We start from the raw sequence: 13,363 nt of genomic DNA on the forward strand, positions 1-13,363 counted from the left end.
AAAATCTATTTTGTATAAAATGAACATACAGGTGACACGGAATGAAATTCACTTCAAATAAATTCGTTACAAGTATTATTTTTCCACATCAAAATTATCCTATTTCAAAATTCCACAGATTTTGCACATCCTTATTGCAAGTATTAACGAGTATACATGAGAGTTGGAGCTCGTCCGAATCAACCCGACTGTACCCGATCAAACCCGAAATAATCGGGCTATCCGACGCCCGACCGATCCCGCCCGATGTTTTCCGAGCCCGCCCGAGCCCGTAACATCGGGTACCTGCACATCCCTATTTTGGACACAGCCTTCATCCGGAAAGTCTCTATCAATAAGTACAAAAGAAAAGAAAATTTGACCACGAGAGTCTCGAGAAACTGACGTACATACATGCTTATTCTTATTTGCACACGTAAATTCACACGTCTCTCTTCCATTCTCTTTTTCTACGATACGAAGTAAAAATATGTACATAGAACTCATGAACTGGTAGGATGTCTCTTCGACGATATCTTCTCTCACGAGTAACGGACCAAAGACGCGGTAGCGATCTGCTGCCTAGGTATTCATAGTAAACTCATTTACAACGTAGACCACAAAGAGAATCTGTAAAAATAATTTAAATGTTCTACCATTACATAATAAGGTTTATTTATACGTGTTACATTGCAACGCTGCAAGAATCTTCGTGATATAAGAAAAAAAAAAAAAAGAAAACGGTGTTTTGTATTTGAAATCGTACCATGCATTTGTAAATAATTCGACACTTATTACAAAAGAAAGTCACGATCGCGTTGTTCTTATTTTCCAGTGTTTTCCACATCATTTTTTTCGATGCGTTACCTTACTACGCGAAAGCTATACACAAGTACACAGCTTTACCTAAGACTGACTTTAACTGATTGTTTCTTCTTTTTTTTCATCAAGTTCCGATATTTTTATTACTTTTATTCTTTTTACATAAAAATTGTGTACTTCTAATTCTTCGCGAAATTGTCAAAATTCAGAACAATTAAATTAAAACACAAGAAAGTAACGTCAATTTTGTCAAGGCGTGCTGTAAGAGTTACTCCTCGATGGTTGTTGAGCCTGAATCGTTTGTTGCTGATTTCCAGCCGACTGTGTCGAGGTTATGGTAGTCGGGGCGATAACCCGTGCGTATACCGCCGCCCCTGTAGTTTTTAATCCAGCCGGGGTTGGTATTACTTTCAGCCCGTGCAACGTTTTGATATTGAGCAACTGACTGGGTAAAATAATTGGTTGTTGTTGCTGGTTTTGTTGCTGTTGCTGGGACGATTGCTGTTTCCCTAGCACTACACTTCCACTGCTGCTAACTCCGACACCCACATTTTTATTGCCACTCGCTAAAACAATCTGCTTTCCAGATAACTGTGCAGTCACCATTCGAACAGTCTGTGTCTGCTGTGGTTGTGACTGTTGTTGCTGCTGCTGCTGCTGCTGCTGCTGCTGCTGCTGCTGTTGTTGTTGTTGTTGTTGTTGCGCGTTGGCTATGATTTTCGCCTGCCCCGAAGAAGTTTGCGCTTGCGATACAACCTAAAAATTACATCAACATTTCAAGAAATACCGGGTTATTTCATTTTCACAGAGATTTATTTATCACCATTATTTCTACCTGATATTGAGTTTGGATGACTTGCTTTCCTTGTCTGTTCAGTTGATTAGCATGGGCAGCTGTAGTGGCCAACTTTAATCCCTTCTGAGCAAGAAGACTCTCCACGGATATCAGCTGACCACCACCGGAACTAGTTAAAACCTTTGCTAGAATCTTTTGCTGTTGCTGTTGTTGATGCGGTGATTGTTGTATCTGTACTGCGATCGGTTTCCCCCCTATTTGTGCGATTATGCGTTGCATACCCGACGTCTGTATTGATTGCTGTTGATTTCCTACAACCCGTTGTTGGATTTGCTGCTGCTGCTGCTGCTGCTGTTGTTGTTGTTGTTGTTGTTGTTGCTGCTGCTGCTGCTGTTGTTGCTACAATGAAAACAATGTGTTTTAGATTGTGTAAAGAGATTGTAAGGTAACAGTTTCAGGTTGGATTTAAGAAAATGGGGTACCCCCCGATCGAGCTGATTTTTTTTATCATAGATAGCTTCTGACCTGGCGATTCCAATGGTGGTCATCCTATCCCTTAACCCCTACTCCCCCCCGTTAAAAACTGAAATGGTCCAAAAAGTGTTTTTTGTTTGTTTTTTGTACCGATCTCAATGAGTACATCAAACAAACAAAAAAAGATGAAATAGAGGAAGTGCACAGAGATTGAGGTCTCCACCCGACTCCTGATGGTCTGGGGCCGTTTACCCCCCCCCCCCCTCCACCTGGGGAGTTTGCGGAGAACGAGACGAAGGCGGAAGACCCGGTACCTCGCTCGTTTGTCGGCCGTCCTTTTATTTTCGAATAATTGTTTGTGACAAATGTGTTTGAATTACTCATAGGATCATTTTAGGTTAGGTTAGATTAGGTTGGAAAAGATGTATTCATTGAGATCGGTGCAAAAAACCACTTTTTGGACCATTTCAGTTTTTGACCGGGGGGGGGTTAAGAGATGGATTGACCACCATTGGAAACGCCAGGTCAAAGGCTATCTATGGCAAAAAAAATCAGCTCGATCGGGAGGTACCGCCATTTTCTTAAATTCAACCCAGTTTCGTGATTCTTTACACACCTTCAATTGTTGCTGTATTTGTTGTGATTGATTACTAGACGGTGATGACTGTTTAATGAATATTGTTTGCCCTTGTAGACCATGGCCCGTGAGGAGCGACTTGATCTGCCCCGGGCTAACTAATTTTATCTGCGAGGCTAACAGTGTCTTCCCAGGTAGAACGTGCTGCTGTTGAGATTGTTGCTGCTTTATATTAGCGGTCTGCAAAATACTTTTTCCTGCTTGATTAGTGACAATCGTCTGCTGCTGCTGTTGTTGCTGCTGTTGTTGCGACTGTTGCGATTGCTGCTGCTGCTGCTGTTGATTTTGTGTTTTTCCAGGTGGCAATATCGTCGTCAAACTTGTGTTCACGTTCCCCGCGTTGGTAACGCTACTGGCTGCGACTGGCTGAGTAGAATGTAGTACAGAATGTCCAGATAACCGAATAGTCTGCAAGCCCGCAGAGGTCGACACTTGGATTTGGTGATGAGGAAAATGTTGCTGATTCGACTGCAATAAACTCTGAGCACTGGTCTTCACAACAGCGACTGGTTTACCGCTGATATTCGTCGTCGTCGTCTTCTTCGCTGGGGCTGTTGTTGTGATCTGCGGTTTCACTTCACTGGCTGTTACATCTTTCTCGACGGTAACGGTGCTCATCGAGGTGCAGGAAGTCGATAGAGACGTAACAGGAACCGTAGTTCCTGATACAGCGATGGCAGAAGTGGGGGTTGAATTCATAGTAGTTATTACGTTAGAAACAACAATAGACTGTTCGGTTGAAACAGAATGATCGTTGATAACTTTTTCTTCGTTCTTTTTCTGTTCCTTCCTGTATCGAGTAACAAATATACTTTAACACGCTGCTCTAAATTCTTCTTCCGTGAAAAAAAAAAAAAAAGTTTGGAGATTTACCTTGATATAACTGGTTGCGTTGTGGCTACAGTTTTCCTTTCTTTCTTCGGTGTACTTTCTTTGCTACCGTTTGGAGATTGCTCTTTATTGACGTTAGAAGGCTTTATAACCGGCGGCAAAGCTTTATTACGAGACATACTACCAACGTTCTTTTTATTCTTTGCAACACCTTGCAATTGTTGATGATACATTTCTAAAGTGGAAAATGTAATGTAACTTTACTGGAACGGGAGATTAAAAAAAAGGGTGCAGTTCCGAAAAGCGCAACCCTCCGATTGCGGTGAAATTTTAGCCAAAGTTTATCCTTGATTAGAAAAGAAATTCCCTGAAAGGATTTTTGGCGACAAGGCCTCGTTTGCCTTCTACATCTCCTCAAAGTTTGGAAAGTTTCTACTGCATATCTCAAAAAATATTGATTTCACAGGAAAAAGTTTCAAACAAAAAATGAAGTTCTTGAAAAGTTCTACAAAAAAAGGTTATATACATCTTTTATGTAAACGTATCATTTTGGGTGTTATGAACAATAATAGTATTTTTTCCTTAGATGTATGTACATGCACGTATAATTATTATTGATGTATTTAGGTCAGGTTAGGCTATATATTTATATCCGGCCGCCGGTAACGCTTTCATTTACACATATTTTTATAATTAATTTATTATTATTTCATGAAAGCGTTGCCGGAAAGTGCGGATTGTGTCGGTAAGGTAGGGAATGATACCAACGATAGTGTAGAAATTACTACTTGTTTACATAACAGCCAAAATGATAGGTTTATGTGAAAAATGCATCGAATCTTTTTTGTAAAGCTTTTTAAGAGCTTCATTTTTTGTTTGAAACTTTTTTCTGTAAAATGAATATTTTTCCAAATATGCAGTAAAAACTTTCATGAGATGTATAGTATTTTTCACGAGGGAATACTAGTACGGATGAACGAATTTTGGTCTCGTCTGCGCATGTTGGCTCTGATTGGTTCTGCCACGCTCCGCTAACAAGGTAACGCGCAAGCGCCGTACGGCTGTATGTCGTGAGCCACGCTGGACAGGGGGTATATCGGGTGATTAGAAATTTGTGAATTATTCACTACCTCTGTCCTATAATAAGCCGTTCCTATATTAGTACATTTTGTCCACCGCATATATGGCGGATCGCAATGGTAGTAAATCATGGTGGGGTAGCGCTAGTGGTGGGGGAACTTTCTGAGCTCAGTCGAGCGGCGCGAAACACTCGTATTCTCTCGTGAAAAATACTATAGAAGGCAAACGAGGCCTTGTAGCCAAAAATCCTTTCAAGGAATTTCTTTTCTAATCAAGGATGAACTTTGGTTAAAATTTTATCGCACTCGGAGGGTTGCGTTTTTCGGAACTGTATCAGAAAAAAAAGAAAGAAATTAATAAATACAAACCAAATTCAGACTCCGAACGTGCTCGATGAAGATACAGCCATTCTTTCCGTCGCGGGTAATACCGCACGCACGGATCAGTTTCATAATGCAATCTGTCCAAAGCACCGGACACAACCGAATGCAAGTATCCTTCCTTATCGTCGCTATCCGTCTGTTCTCTGATGTACTGAGAATCTTTCAACAATTGACAAATATCGGCACGGGTTCCCTCGCCGTTTGGAAGCCTTGCGGTAGCGTCTCTAACTAACGCTAAGATTGTTACGAAATTTGGTCTGTCTGCTACCAATAACGAGTGTCCGCGAGCTTTCGTCAATCCGGAAGCTACGATAAAAATTCAACAGGTTATTCTTTACCTCTGATTAGGATTGTTTTAAGGATTAATTTATTCCGTAGGAGCGTACCAACGTTGTGCTGATAGATACCCTTCACAGGACCAACAACCGACGCGTAACCGTGCATTCTGTAAGTGAAAGCTTTATGAGGTGCAGCATAACGCATACGCTCTTGTCGCCTGAATTCCTCTCGTTCATCCGGTGTAGACGGTCGAACTTTCCATTCGGTTGGCCACAAAGCGCGCGGTGGTTCCCATTCTGCGACCGTGTTAATAGATCCACCATCTACGCTGATCGATTCAATAGCAGGACTATTATCTCGGCCACTCGACGTTGTATTTCCAACGCTACTATTAACGTTACTGCTGTTCGACTGAAGCATTTGAGATTGTTGTTTCACAGCTACTATGGAGCATGAGATAGACACTGGTGGACACAATGAATCTCTGAAACGTGACAATTATTTGTTAACATACATTTATCATTTTATATGTCGGTAAATTTGGATTACATACTTGTATAACAAGAATTTCGCGCACAAGTCAGCAAGCCGAGAATCTGAATCTCGTCCAGCTCCGATCCACGCATAAAGTCCGTTTCCTTTGTTTTCTAAATAGGGAACGAGTTCTAATTCACGTTCTTGTCTGTCTCCTAATTCCTGATTGTACGTCAGTTCACCAGCAAGAAATCCCAAAGCTAGTGGAACCAACGCTGGCCAGGAAGAAGCCAGGGAATACCTGAATCAATTTCTTCCTTAGCAATCATGCAAATAACCGCTCCATTCGCTATAATTACCAATCGTTCAACGGTGAAATAGGATTCCCTTGCCACTGTGTCACAGCATCTTTCATTTCTCCTGTGCTCATTCTGTATTCACCTTTCGAGGTGAACGCATCTCTCAACAGGGAAAAGAAACATGCGTGTGTCTCTTGCATTAATTCTGCTCCGCTATTAATATCAATATGATCATCATTCGATGGGACGGCAATTTCTTTGTGTGGTGTAATCGACATTACCCCTTCGTCTTCGCATCTAAAATGTAACATTAAATACACGTGAAATCCAACGACTCCATTATTATACAAGGTGATCCGCATATCTTGAGACAGGTCAATATCTTCTAAACGACACATTGTTGGAAAAAATGTTTCAGACAAAAGTTATCACGCGTCAGGGGGCAAATTTTTTTTAGTGGGTACTCCTGAAGGTCATACGAAGGTCAACTTAATTTTACAACTTAATTGTGACAACTTTTGTCTGAAACATTATTTCCAAAAATGTGTTGTTTAGATCAGGCCTGTCCAAGTAGGAGAATCCACTCCTGGAACACATGTTTTGGGCCCCCTTCCAACGCTGCTCCTTCAAGTAAGATGGGACGGTTCCGACTACCGTCTCTCCGTCTTTCCTAGCGGCGGTATTGTCTCCTCGGTCCCATCTTACTTGAAGGAGCAGCGTTGGAAGGGGACCCAAAACATGTGCTCCAAGAGTGAATTCTCCTACTTGGACAGGCCTGGTTTAGATGATATTGACCTGTCTCAAGATATGTAGATCAGCCTGTATATGTAAACGGATGAAGGAGGGGACATACTTTACGTCATCCAGTATGTCAATTCCATCATCCAACTGAATCGGTATTTGCATCATATCAATGCTATCCAAATCCAGTTCCTTTTTATCATTCTCCTCGTCTTCTTCCGTCTCAGGGGGAGCATCTTCGTTCATTCCGGTACTAAGTTCTGTCTTTATATCTTCGTACTCTATATCCTCAATTTCTTTTTTAATTTCTAGCGTGGTCATCACAGAAGATTTAATACCTTTCGGCGTGGTAGGACTTCTACAAGAAAAGGTACAAAATGTTTAGTACAGTTCCTTCCTCTGAAAAAAACGTATCCCACGTTCATAAAATATAATAAACGTACAATTTTTTCTTGGTCATTGGATGCACTTCATACCCGTCCATTGGTTCGGATTTGATTGGTGTTAACAGTCTATGATCAATATCCAACATACCGGAATGTCTGTTTTCATCTGTTGTATGGGAATAATCACTGTTATCACTCTCGAGTTTCACCGAATTCATTAATCTAGGTGCAGGAGGGCACAAAGGCGATGGTTCTAATTTTATTCGTTTCTTCGCTGGTGTTATACGCACAGCAGGACCGATCGACAGTTTATGCTTCTGGCCAATTTGTGCTCTTTGAGTAAGATCAGCCAAAGCAATACCTTGCGTATTTAATTCCGGATGAACCTAAACCAACACATCCAATAATATTATTAAAAAAAAATATATATATATATATATATACAGGGTGTCCCGTAACTCCCCGTAACTGAACAACATTTGCAACCCCTATATCTGGGTGTTACATGAGTTATGAGACACCCTGTATAATTTCACAATAATTATTTTACTCGTACATCTCGTCGTGCTCTCCTCTTTTTATGCTCCAACAACATTTCACGATAAATTTCTTCGGTTTGTTCACGGATGAAGGATCTGTGCGCAGGATATTCGGCTCGTTGCAACGTGGAGAAAACAGGTCGAATCGTTTCGTCTTCGTGATTCATTTGCAAACCTCTGATCGAGAGACCTTGAGGACCCATAAAAGAACGCCTCTTCTTCTTCTGCTTAGTGCCGGATAATTGATAATGCGGATAGTTTTCGTCGTTCTCGGACGTCGTGTCGGCAGCCAACTTGGCGCTTGCCCCAAGCTCTGTCCTCATTGCATTCAGTTCCTCCACATAGCGCAGTTGCGTTTTCTCTTCAACTGTCGGTTCATTGCTTGTTAGTATTGTCCCTCGGAAGTTACTACATACTTCTCTGCCAAACGGCTGGAGCGTGGGGGGAAGTATAAACAGCCAGAAAACTTTTTATAATCATTCACGCCAATAGCTTAACTTACCCATAGCAGGCTTCGGTTTTCTCCATTGGACTTTCGACATCGTTCTCTGCGTCGGCTGACAGAAACCTTGTTTGTACGCGTTTGTCAGCAAGCCTTCTCTGGATTTCAATAACTGGCTGGCAAGTTCGTACGATCGTTTTCGTTCTTCGAATAACAGCCTTCTTTGCTGCGCTTTCCGTACTAAACTGCACATTCTTCTAATGTCAGGCCGGTAATGACCGGCTGATAAGTGATTGTGAAATGCAGTTAAAGGCGCTACACCAAATCTAAAATACATTTACCATTTATATAATTAAAATGATTTTCTATCTCTAAAAAGTTCATTAAATGTTCGTCTGTTTTAATTAACCTGTGATTTTCGCGTTCGAATAGCATACGCAATGTCTTCTCTGTTTCTGCTTCAGCGTCACAATCTTTTGGGAAGCTTGGTAACAAAGAGTACAGAGTTTCCCTCTGACTCTCAGTGAGACATTCGTTAAAAATATAAGGATAGTCCAAAAACTCCTTAAAAACTACAACGTGTTCGCAAAGGTCCTGTGGCAATTTCACCTTGGTATTTGCAGCGATACAGGTTTCCCATTTCTAAAAACAAATTTTTCATGAATAAAGGTTTGAAAGAACGTGTTCATTTAATATATACAATTATAAATCGTACCAGAGTATCTGGACTATCTGCTTGAATCGAGTACTCTGTATTTTCATTATCTTCTTCGTCTTCCTCGCCAGAACTATGACTTTCGCTACCACTGGTAGCATGTTCTTCTCCGCTATCGTCACCACTGTCAGTTGATGTGCTACTTCCGCTAATACTACTACTGCTGCTATTGCTTCTGGAACCATGAGATGACGCATCATCTTCGTCTTCTTCTGCTGCACTGTCTCCACCAGCTGAACATTCGTCCACCTATAAACGTAACATGTACATAGATAAGGATATGAAACACTAAATGCTTATCGTTGCAATATAAAAAATAGGTTGCATGTAATGTTGCAAGAAGCGTTCGATTAATTAATTTTTCACTTGATTAATTACCCAATTGTAAGAATGAAAATAGTAAATATACCAGGAACGAAGGAAGATGTTATCCTTTTTGAGAAGAAATAAGACACACGGTATACGTAACGTATTTCCAGCAGATACAGTGTTATCGATCATGCAACATTAATTTCGAAACAATTAATTGTAACCAACCTCCATTCCTTTTAGTTTCTGCGCTTGCTCTCTTCTTGTTCCGTAAATTCTGCCGTTCTTACGAAAATAGCAAATCTTCACCGCTAACAATGATTTACGAAATAGAAACGAAGAATTGATAATAAATCATTCGACGTTTTTCGATACGAGAAACGTTTGGCGTATTGGGCAAATATTAAGTAACTTCGCTATTCACCGTTTGACCTGTCACAGCGACTGCACTCCTACTCTTCCGACAAATTTTAGTCATGGCGTGGAATACAGCGAACAGAACCACGGTGTTTGTATATTGAAAGATCCCGAGTGCGCACCTTCTTTGCCGGTTTATAACTGCGACTGTTCAATGGCGGAGATTTTTCGCCCGTTTCAAACACGATTATCATAAATGAATAATGTGTTTTCTGCCACCGAACAAACGGGATACTACGCGTACTTTCACGTGATTATACATTTTTTATGTTTCTTTTGGGATTTGCAAAATATTCTTAGTAACATTTGTGCGTCATCTCTGTTTATTGGTACTCTAAAATTGGGTCTTTTCAGTAGTATGTGCGACGTGCGGTAAACGAGGGACTGGTAAAACAGGCACGATTGTCATACTGACTATGTTCTGCATGCAGACCTAACTGTGCTTGGGGGTGGCTGGGACCCCAAAATCATGCACCCTTGCGAACAACGGCACGTCTAGTCTTCTTGTATCTATAGTCACTGGGTTAGGTCTGCAGTGACTACAGACAGTGATGCCAGAACCGTGGGACGTGGGACAAATCTTTACCCTCTCCACGACGTCCCACGACGTCCCAGTGACTCCCCTACCGCAGTTGTTTCATCTAACACAAGCGCGTTGTCCCACGTGTCCGTGTGAGCTCTCTGCGGGTTTGGCAGAGTTCGGCTGCTCTCGTCATTTCTACGTTATCGGCTCGATGCTCAAGCCGCTAAAGCACGTGGCAGCAGCATCGACGAATCGACAAAATAATATAATTTCGTGCATGGCAATATGGCTGAATTAAGAAACCAGGAGAATCAGTTCGAATCCCGATTTTACGGTTTCAGTTCTGATTCTTAATACATTAACGTTTTTCTAATACATAAAAATACATTTTTGATACATTAATACTATGAAATACATTAACTTGGAAAGCAGTTTAAAAAAGGAGTTGAACTGCATCTTTCTTTGATATTTTTTTTAATATTTAAGTTTTATATATATACATATGTATGTACGTACATATGATAAAAGTACGTGATACAGAAGTAATTTCTTCAATTAGATATTACTGTTATTCTAACTATTACAATACATAAATTCGAAGACATACGAGGAAAATTGGTTAGGTTAAATTGTAAGGATATAAAGAAATTTCAATCTTTAACGGTTTGTCAGTTTTATTTCTTATTCCTTACAACTATTATAATTATATTCTGTGAATGGTCATTACAATGAAAGATGGATTAGATACAATTTGATTCCTCATTTAATTTGTTATATACATATCAGGTTTCTTGCAACTATTGTACCTGGTCCACGCTTACACGATATTGCATATTTTACTTTCCTATAATACAACAAGGAAACAAAACTATAATATAGCGATTACCATAATACAATAGAAAATGTTAAGCTTGGTATAAACCTTGTTTTTTTTGTGTACTTAATCTGCAGTTACGCTTCGTTGCTTTATAATGACAGATTTTTCTTTTAAATGAAACTTCCACTAGCGTATTGATGAAATTTTTCGATTAAAACAAGATGAAACACGACATAATTTGAATTATAGTTACTTTATATATTTGCATTAGGTTTTAAATAAATAAGTAAATATAATGCAAATTATGTCGTGTTTAGTCTTATTTTAATCAGAAGAACCTTCCAATTACATTGGTAAAAGTTTCATTTAGCAAAAATGAAAAATAAAAAAGTTATGGTTAAATTAATATTGTCTCACTCAAATGTTTTTTCTCCGGCCCTTTAATTCTCGGACCTCTTTCTCTTTCGCTATTTGTCTTTTTCTACGTTCGCCAGCATTCAAGAACTCGCTCGAGCTGTGTCGTTCTGCCAGCCTCGCACACTTTTAGGAGAATCGGGAGAATCCAGCATAATAACACGTTCTATGCTGAAAGAATATACTAACTTATCTGTTTAATAAAATTTTAATAAATCTGGCAATAGATTTATTTTCTGACTGCTTTTCTTAAGTAATCAGCATTTCACCATTCTCCTGTACAGATCGTGTGTAGCAGTTTGTAGCAAACTCAACATATTTTCGATATTATGTAGAATACACAACCGATCGACAAATATTAAAAATCCAGGATATTTTGTGCCGCTTTTTGTATGTCAAGGGCCATCGAAATGAAATAAATGACCAACAATGAATAGTATAATATATGTGATCGCTGTTCATCTATTTCCTTTCTACGATGTACAGGATTGCCTCGAAATAAGCAAGTGGCTCGAGACCTAACAGTTGCTTATTTCGAAGCAGAGACCACTGGCTTATTTCCAGGCAATCCTGTATTTCTTCCGCAAGAGACGGTTTCCTAACAATTTACAGTACAGTAAAATCTGGATATACATATGCAAGAGAGATGGGATCCAAGCGAGGTGTCGAATCTCGGGTTACGCGCGACGCCAGCCAAGCGTGAACGTAGAAAGCGACAGGCAGTGGAGAAGAGAGAGAGGTCAAATGATCAAACGAAAGAGCCGAAACATATCGGTGTGACTAATACTAATTCAGTTATAAAACATTTTTATTTTTGACTTTTTTTAAATGAAATTTTTACTGGCGTATTGGCCAGATTTTTCTGATTACAATGATACCAAACACGATATAGTTTGAATTGTAATTACTTGCTAAAATTGATGTTAAAAGTAGACGAAAAGTCAGAGAGATCGAATCAAAACATTGCATATGCATATCCGAGCGAGGTGTCGAAGTTTGATCGGACGTCTTGCATTACATGTACCCAGATTTTACTGTACTGTAAATTGTTAGGAAACCGTCTCTTGTGGAAGAAATACATCGTAGAAAGGAAATAGATGAACAGCGATCACCTTTATTATAATATTCATTGTTGATCATTTATTTCATTTCGATGGCCCTTGACATATAAAAAACGGCACAAAATATCCTGGATTTTTAATATTTTTCGATCGGTTGTGTATTAGACATAATATCGAAAACATGTTGAGTTTGCTACAAACTGCTACACCCGATCCGTACAGGAGACTGGTAAAATGCTGATTACTTAAGAAAAGCAGCCCGAAAATAAATCTGTTGTCAGATTTATTAAAATTTTTTTAGACAGATAACTTAGTATATTCTTTCAGCATAGAATGTGTTATTATGCTGGATTTTCCCGATTCTCCTGAAAGTGTGCGAGGCTGGCAGAACGACACAGCTCGAGCGAGTTCTTGAATGCTGGCGAACGTAGAAAAAGACAAATAGCGAAAGAGAAAGAGGTCCGAGAATTAAAGGAGCCGAGAAAAAACATTTGAGTGAGACAATATTAATTTAACTATAACTTTTTTATTTTTCATTTTTGCTAAATGAAACTTTTACCAATGTAATTGGAAGGTTCTTCTGATCAAAATAAGACCAAACACGACATAATTTGCATTATATTTACTTATTTATTTAAAACCTAATGCAAATATATAAAGTAACTATAATTCAAATTACGTCGTGTTTGATCTTGTTTTAATCGAAAAATTTCATCAATACGCTAGTGGAAGTTTCATTCAAAAGAAAAATCAGTCATTATAAAGCAACGAAGCATAAGTGCAGATTAAGTACACAAAAAAAACATAAGGTTTATACCAAGCTTAACATTTTTTATTGTATTATGGTAATCACTATATTATAGTTTTGATTCCTTGGTTGTATTATAGGAAAGTAAAATATGCAATATCGTATAAGCGTGGACCAGGTGCAATAGTTGCAAGAAA

At 39.3% G+C, this 13,363-nt stretch overlaps 1 protein-coding gene across 3 annotated transcripts; it reads right to left on the reverse strand.

Annotated features, from left to right (window-relative positions):
- Positions 1-263: 263 nt before the first annotated feature.
- On the reverse strand, positions 264-10,119 carry NFRKB (nuclear factor related to kappaB binding protein). 3 transcript variants are annotated; one of them, XM_076691781.1, is made up of 15 exons: positions 9,611-10,119; positions 8,878-9,126; positions 8,572-8,804; positions 8,223-8,488; positions 7,738-8,087; positions 7,239-7,567; positions 6,908-7,153; positions 6,115-6,351; positions 5,835-6,056; positions 5,389-5,765; positions 4,988-5,308; positions 3,582-3,774; positions 2,688-3,498; positions 1,637-1,996; positions 264-1,557 (listed from the first exon to the last, which is right to left on the reverse strand). In XM_076691781.1, exons 1-15 carry the CDS (start codon positions 9,662-9,664, stop codon positions 1,051-1,053), a joined length of 4,755 nt encoding a protein of 1,584 aa, XP_076547896.1. In that variant the 5' UTR covers positions 9,665-10,119; the 3' UTR covers positions 264-1,050. The 3 variants fall into 3 exon arrangements, with proteins under 3 accessions (XP_076547896.1, XP_034175296.2, XP_034175297.2); XM_034319405.2 differs by having other exon boundaries at positions 9,415-10,118; XM_034319406.2 differs by lacking the exons at positions 8,572-8,804; positions 8,878-9,126; positions 9,611-10,119 and having other exon boundaries at positions 7,738-8,151; positions 8,223-8,364.
- Positions 10,120-13,363: the final 3,244 nt, after the last annotated feature.

The sequence above is a fragment of the Osmia lignaria genome, chromosome 13, assembly GCF_051020975.1.
Source record: "Osmia lignaria lignaria isolate PbOS001 chromosome 13, iyOsmLign1, whole genome shotgun sequence".
In the NCBI taxonomy this organism is placed as follows: Eukaryota; Metazoa; Arthropoda; class Insecta; order Hymenoptera; family Megachilidae; genus Osmia; species Osmia lignaria.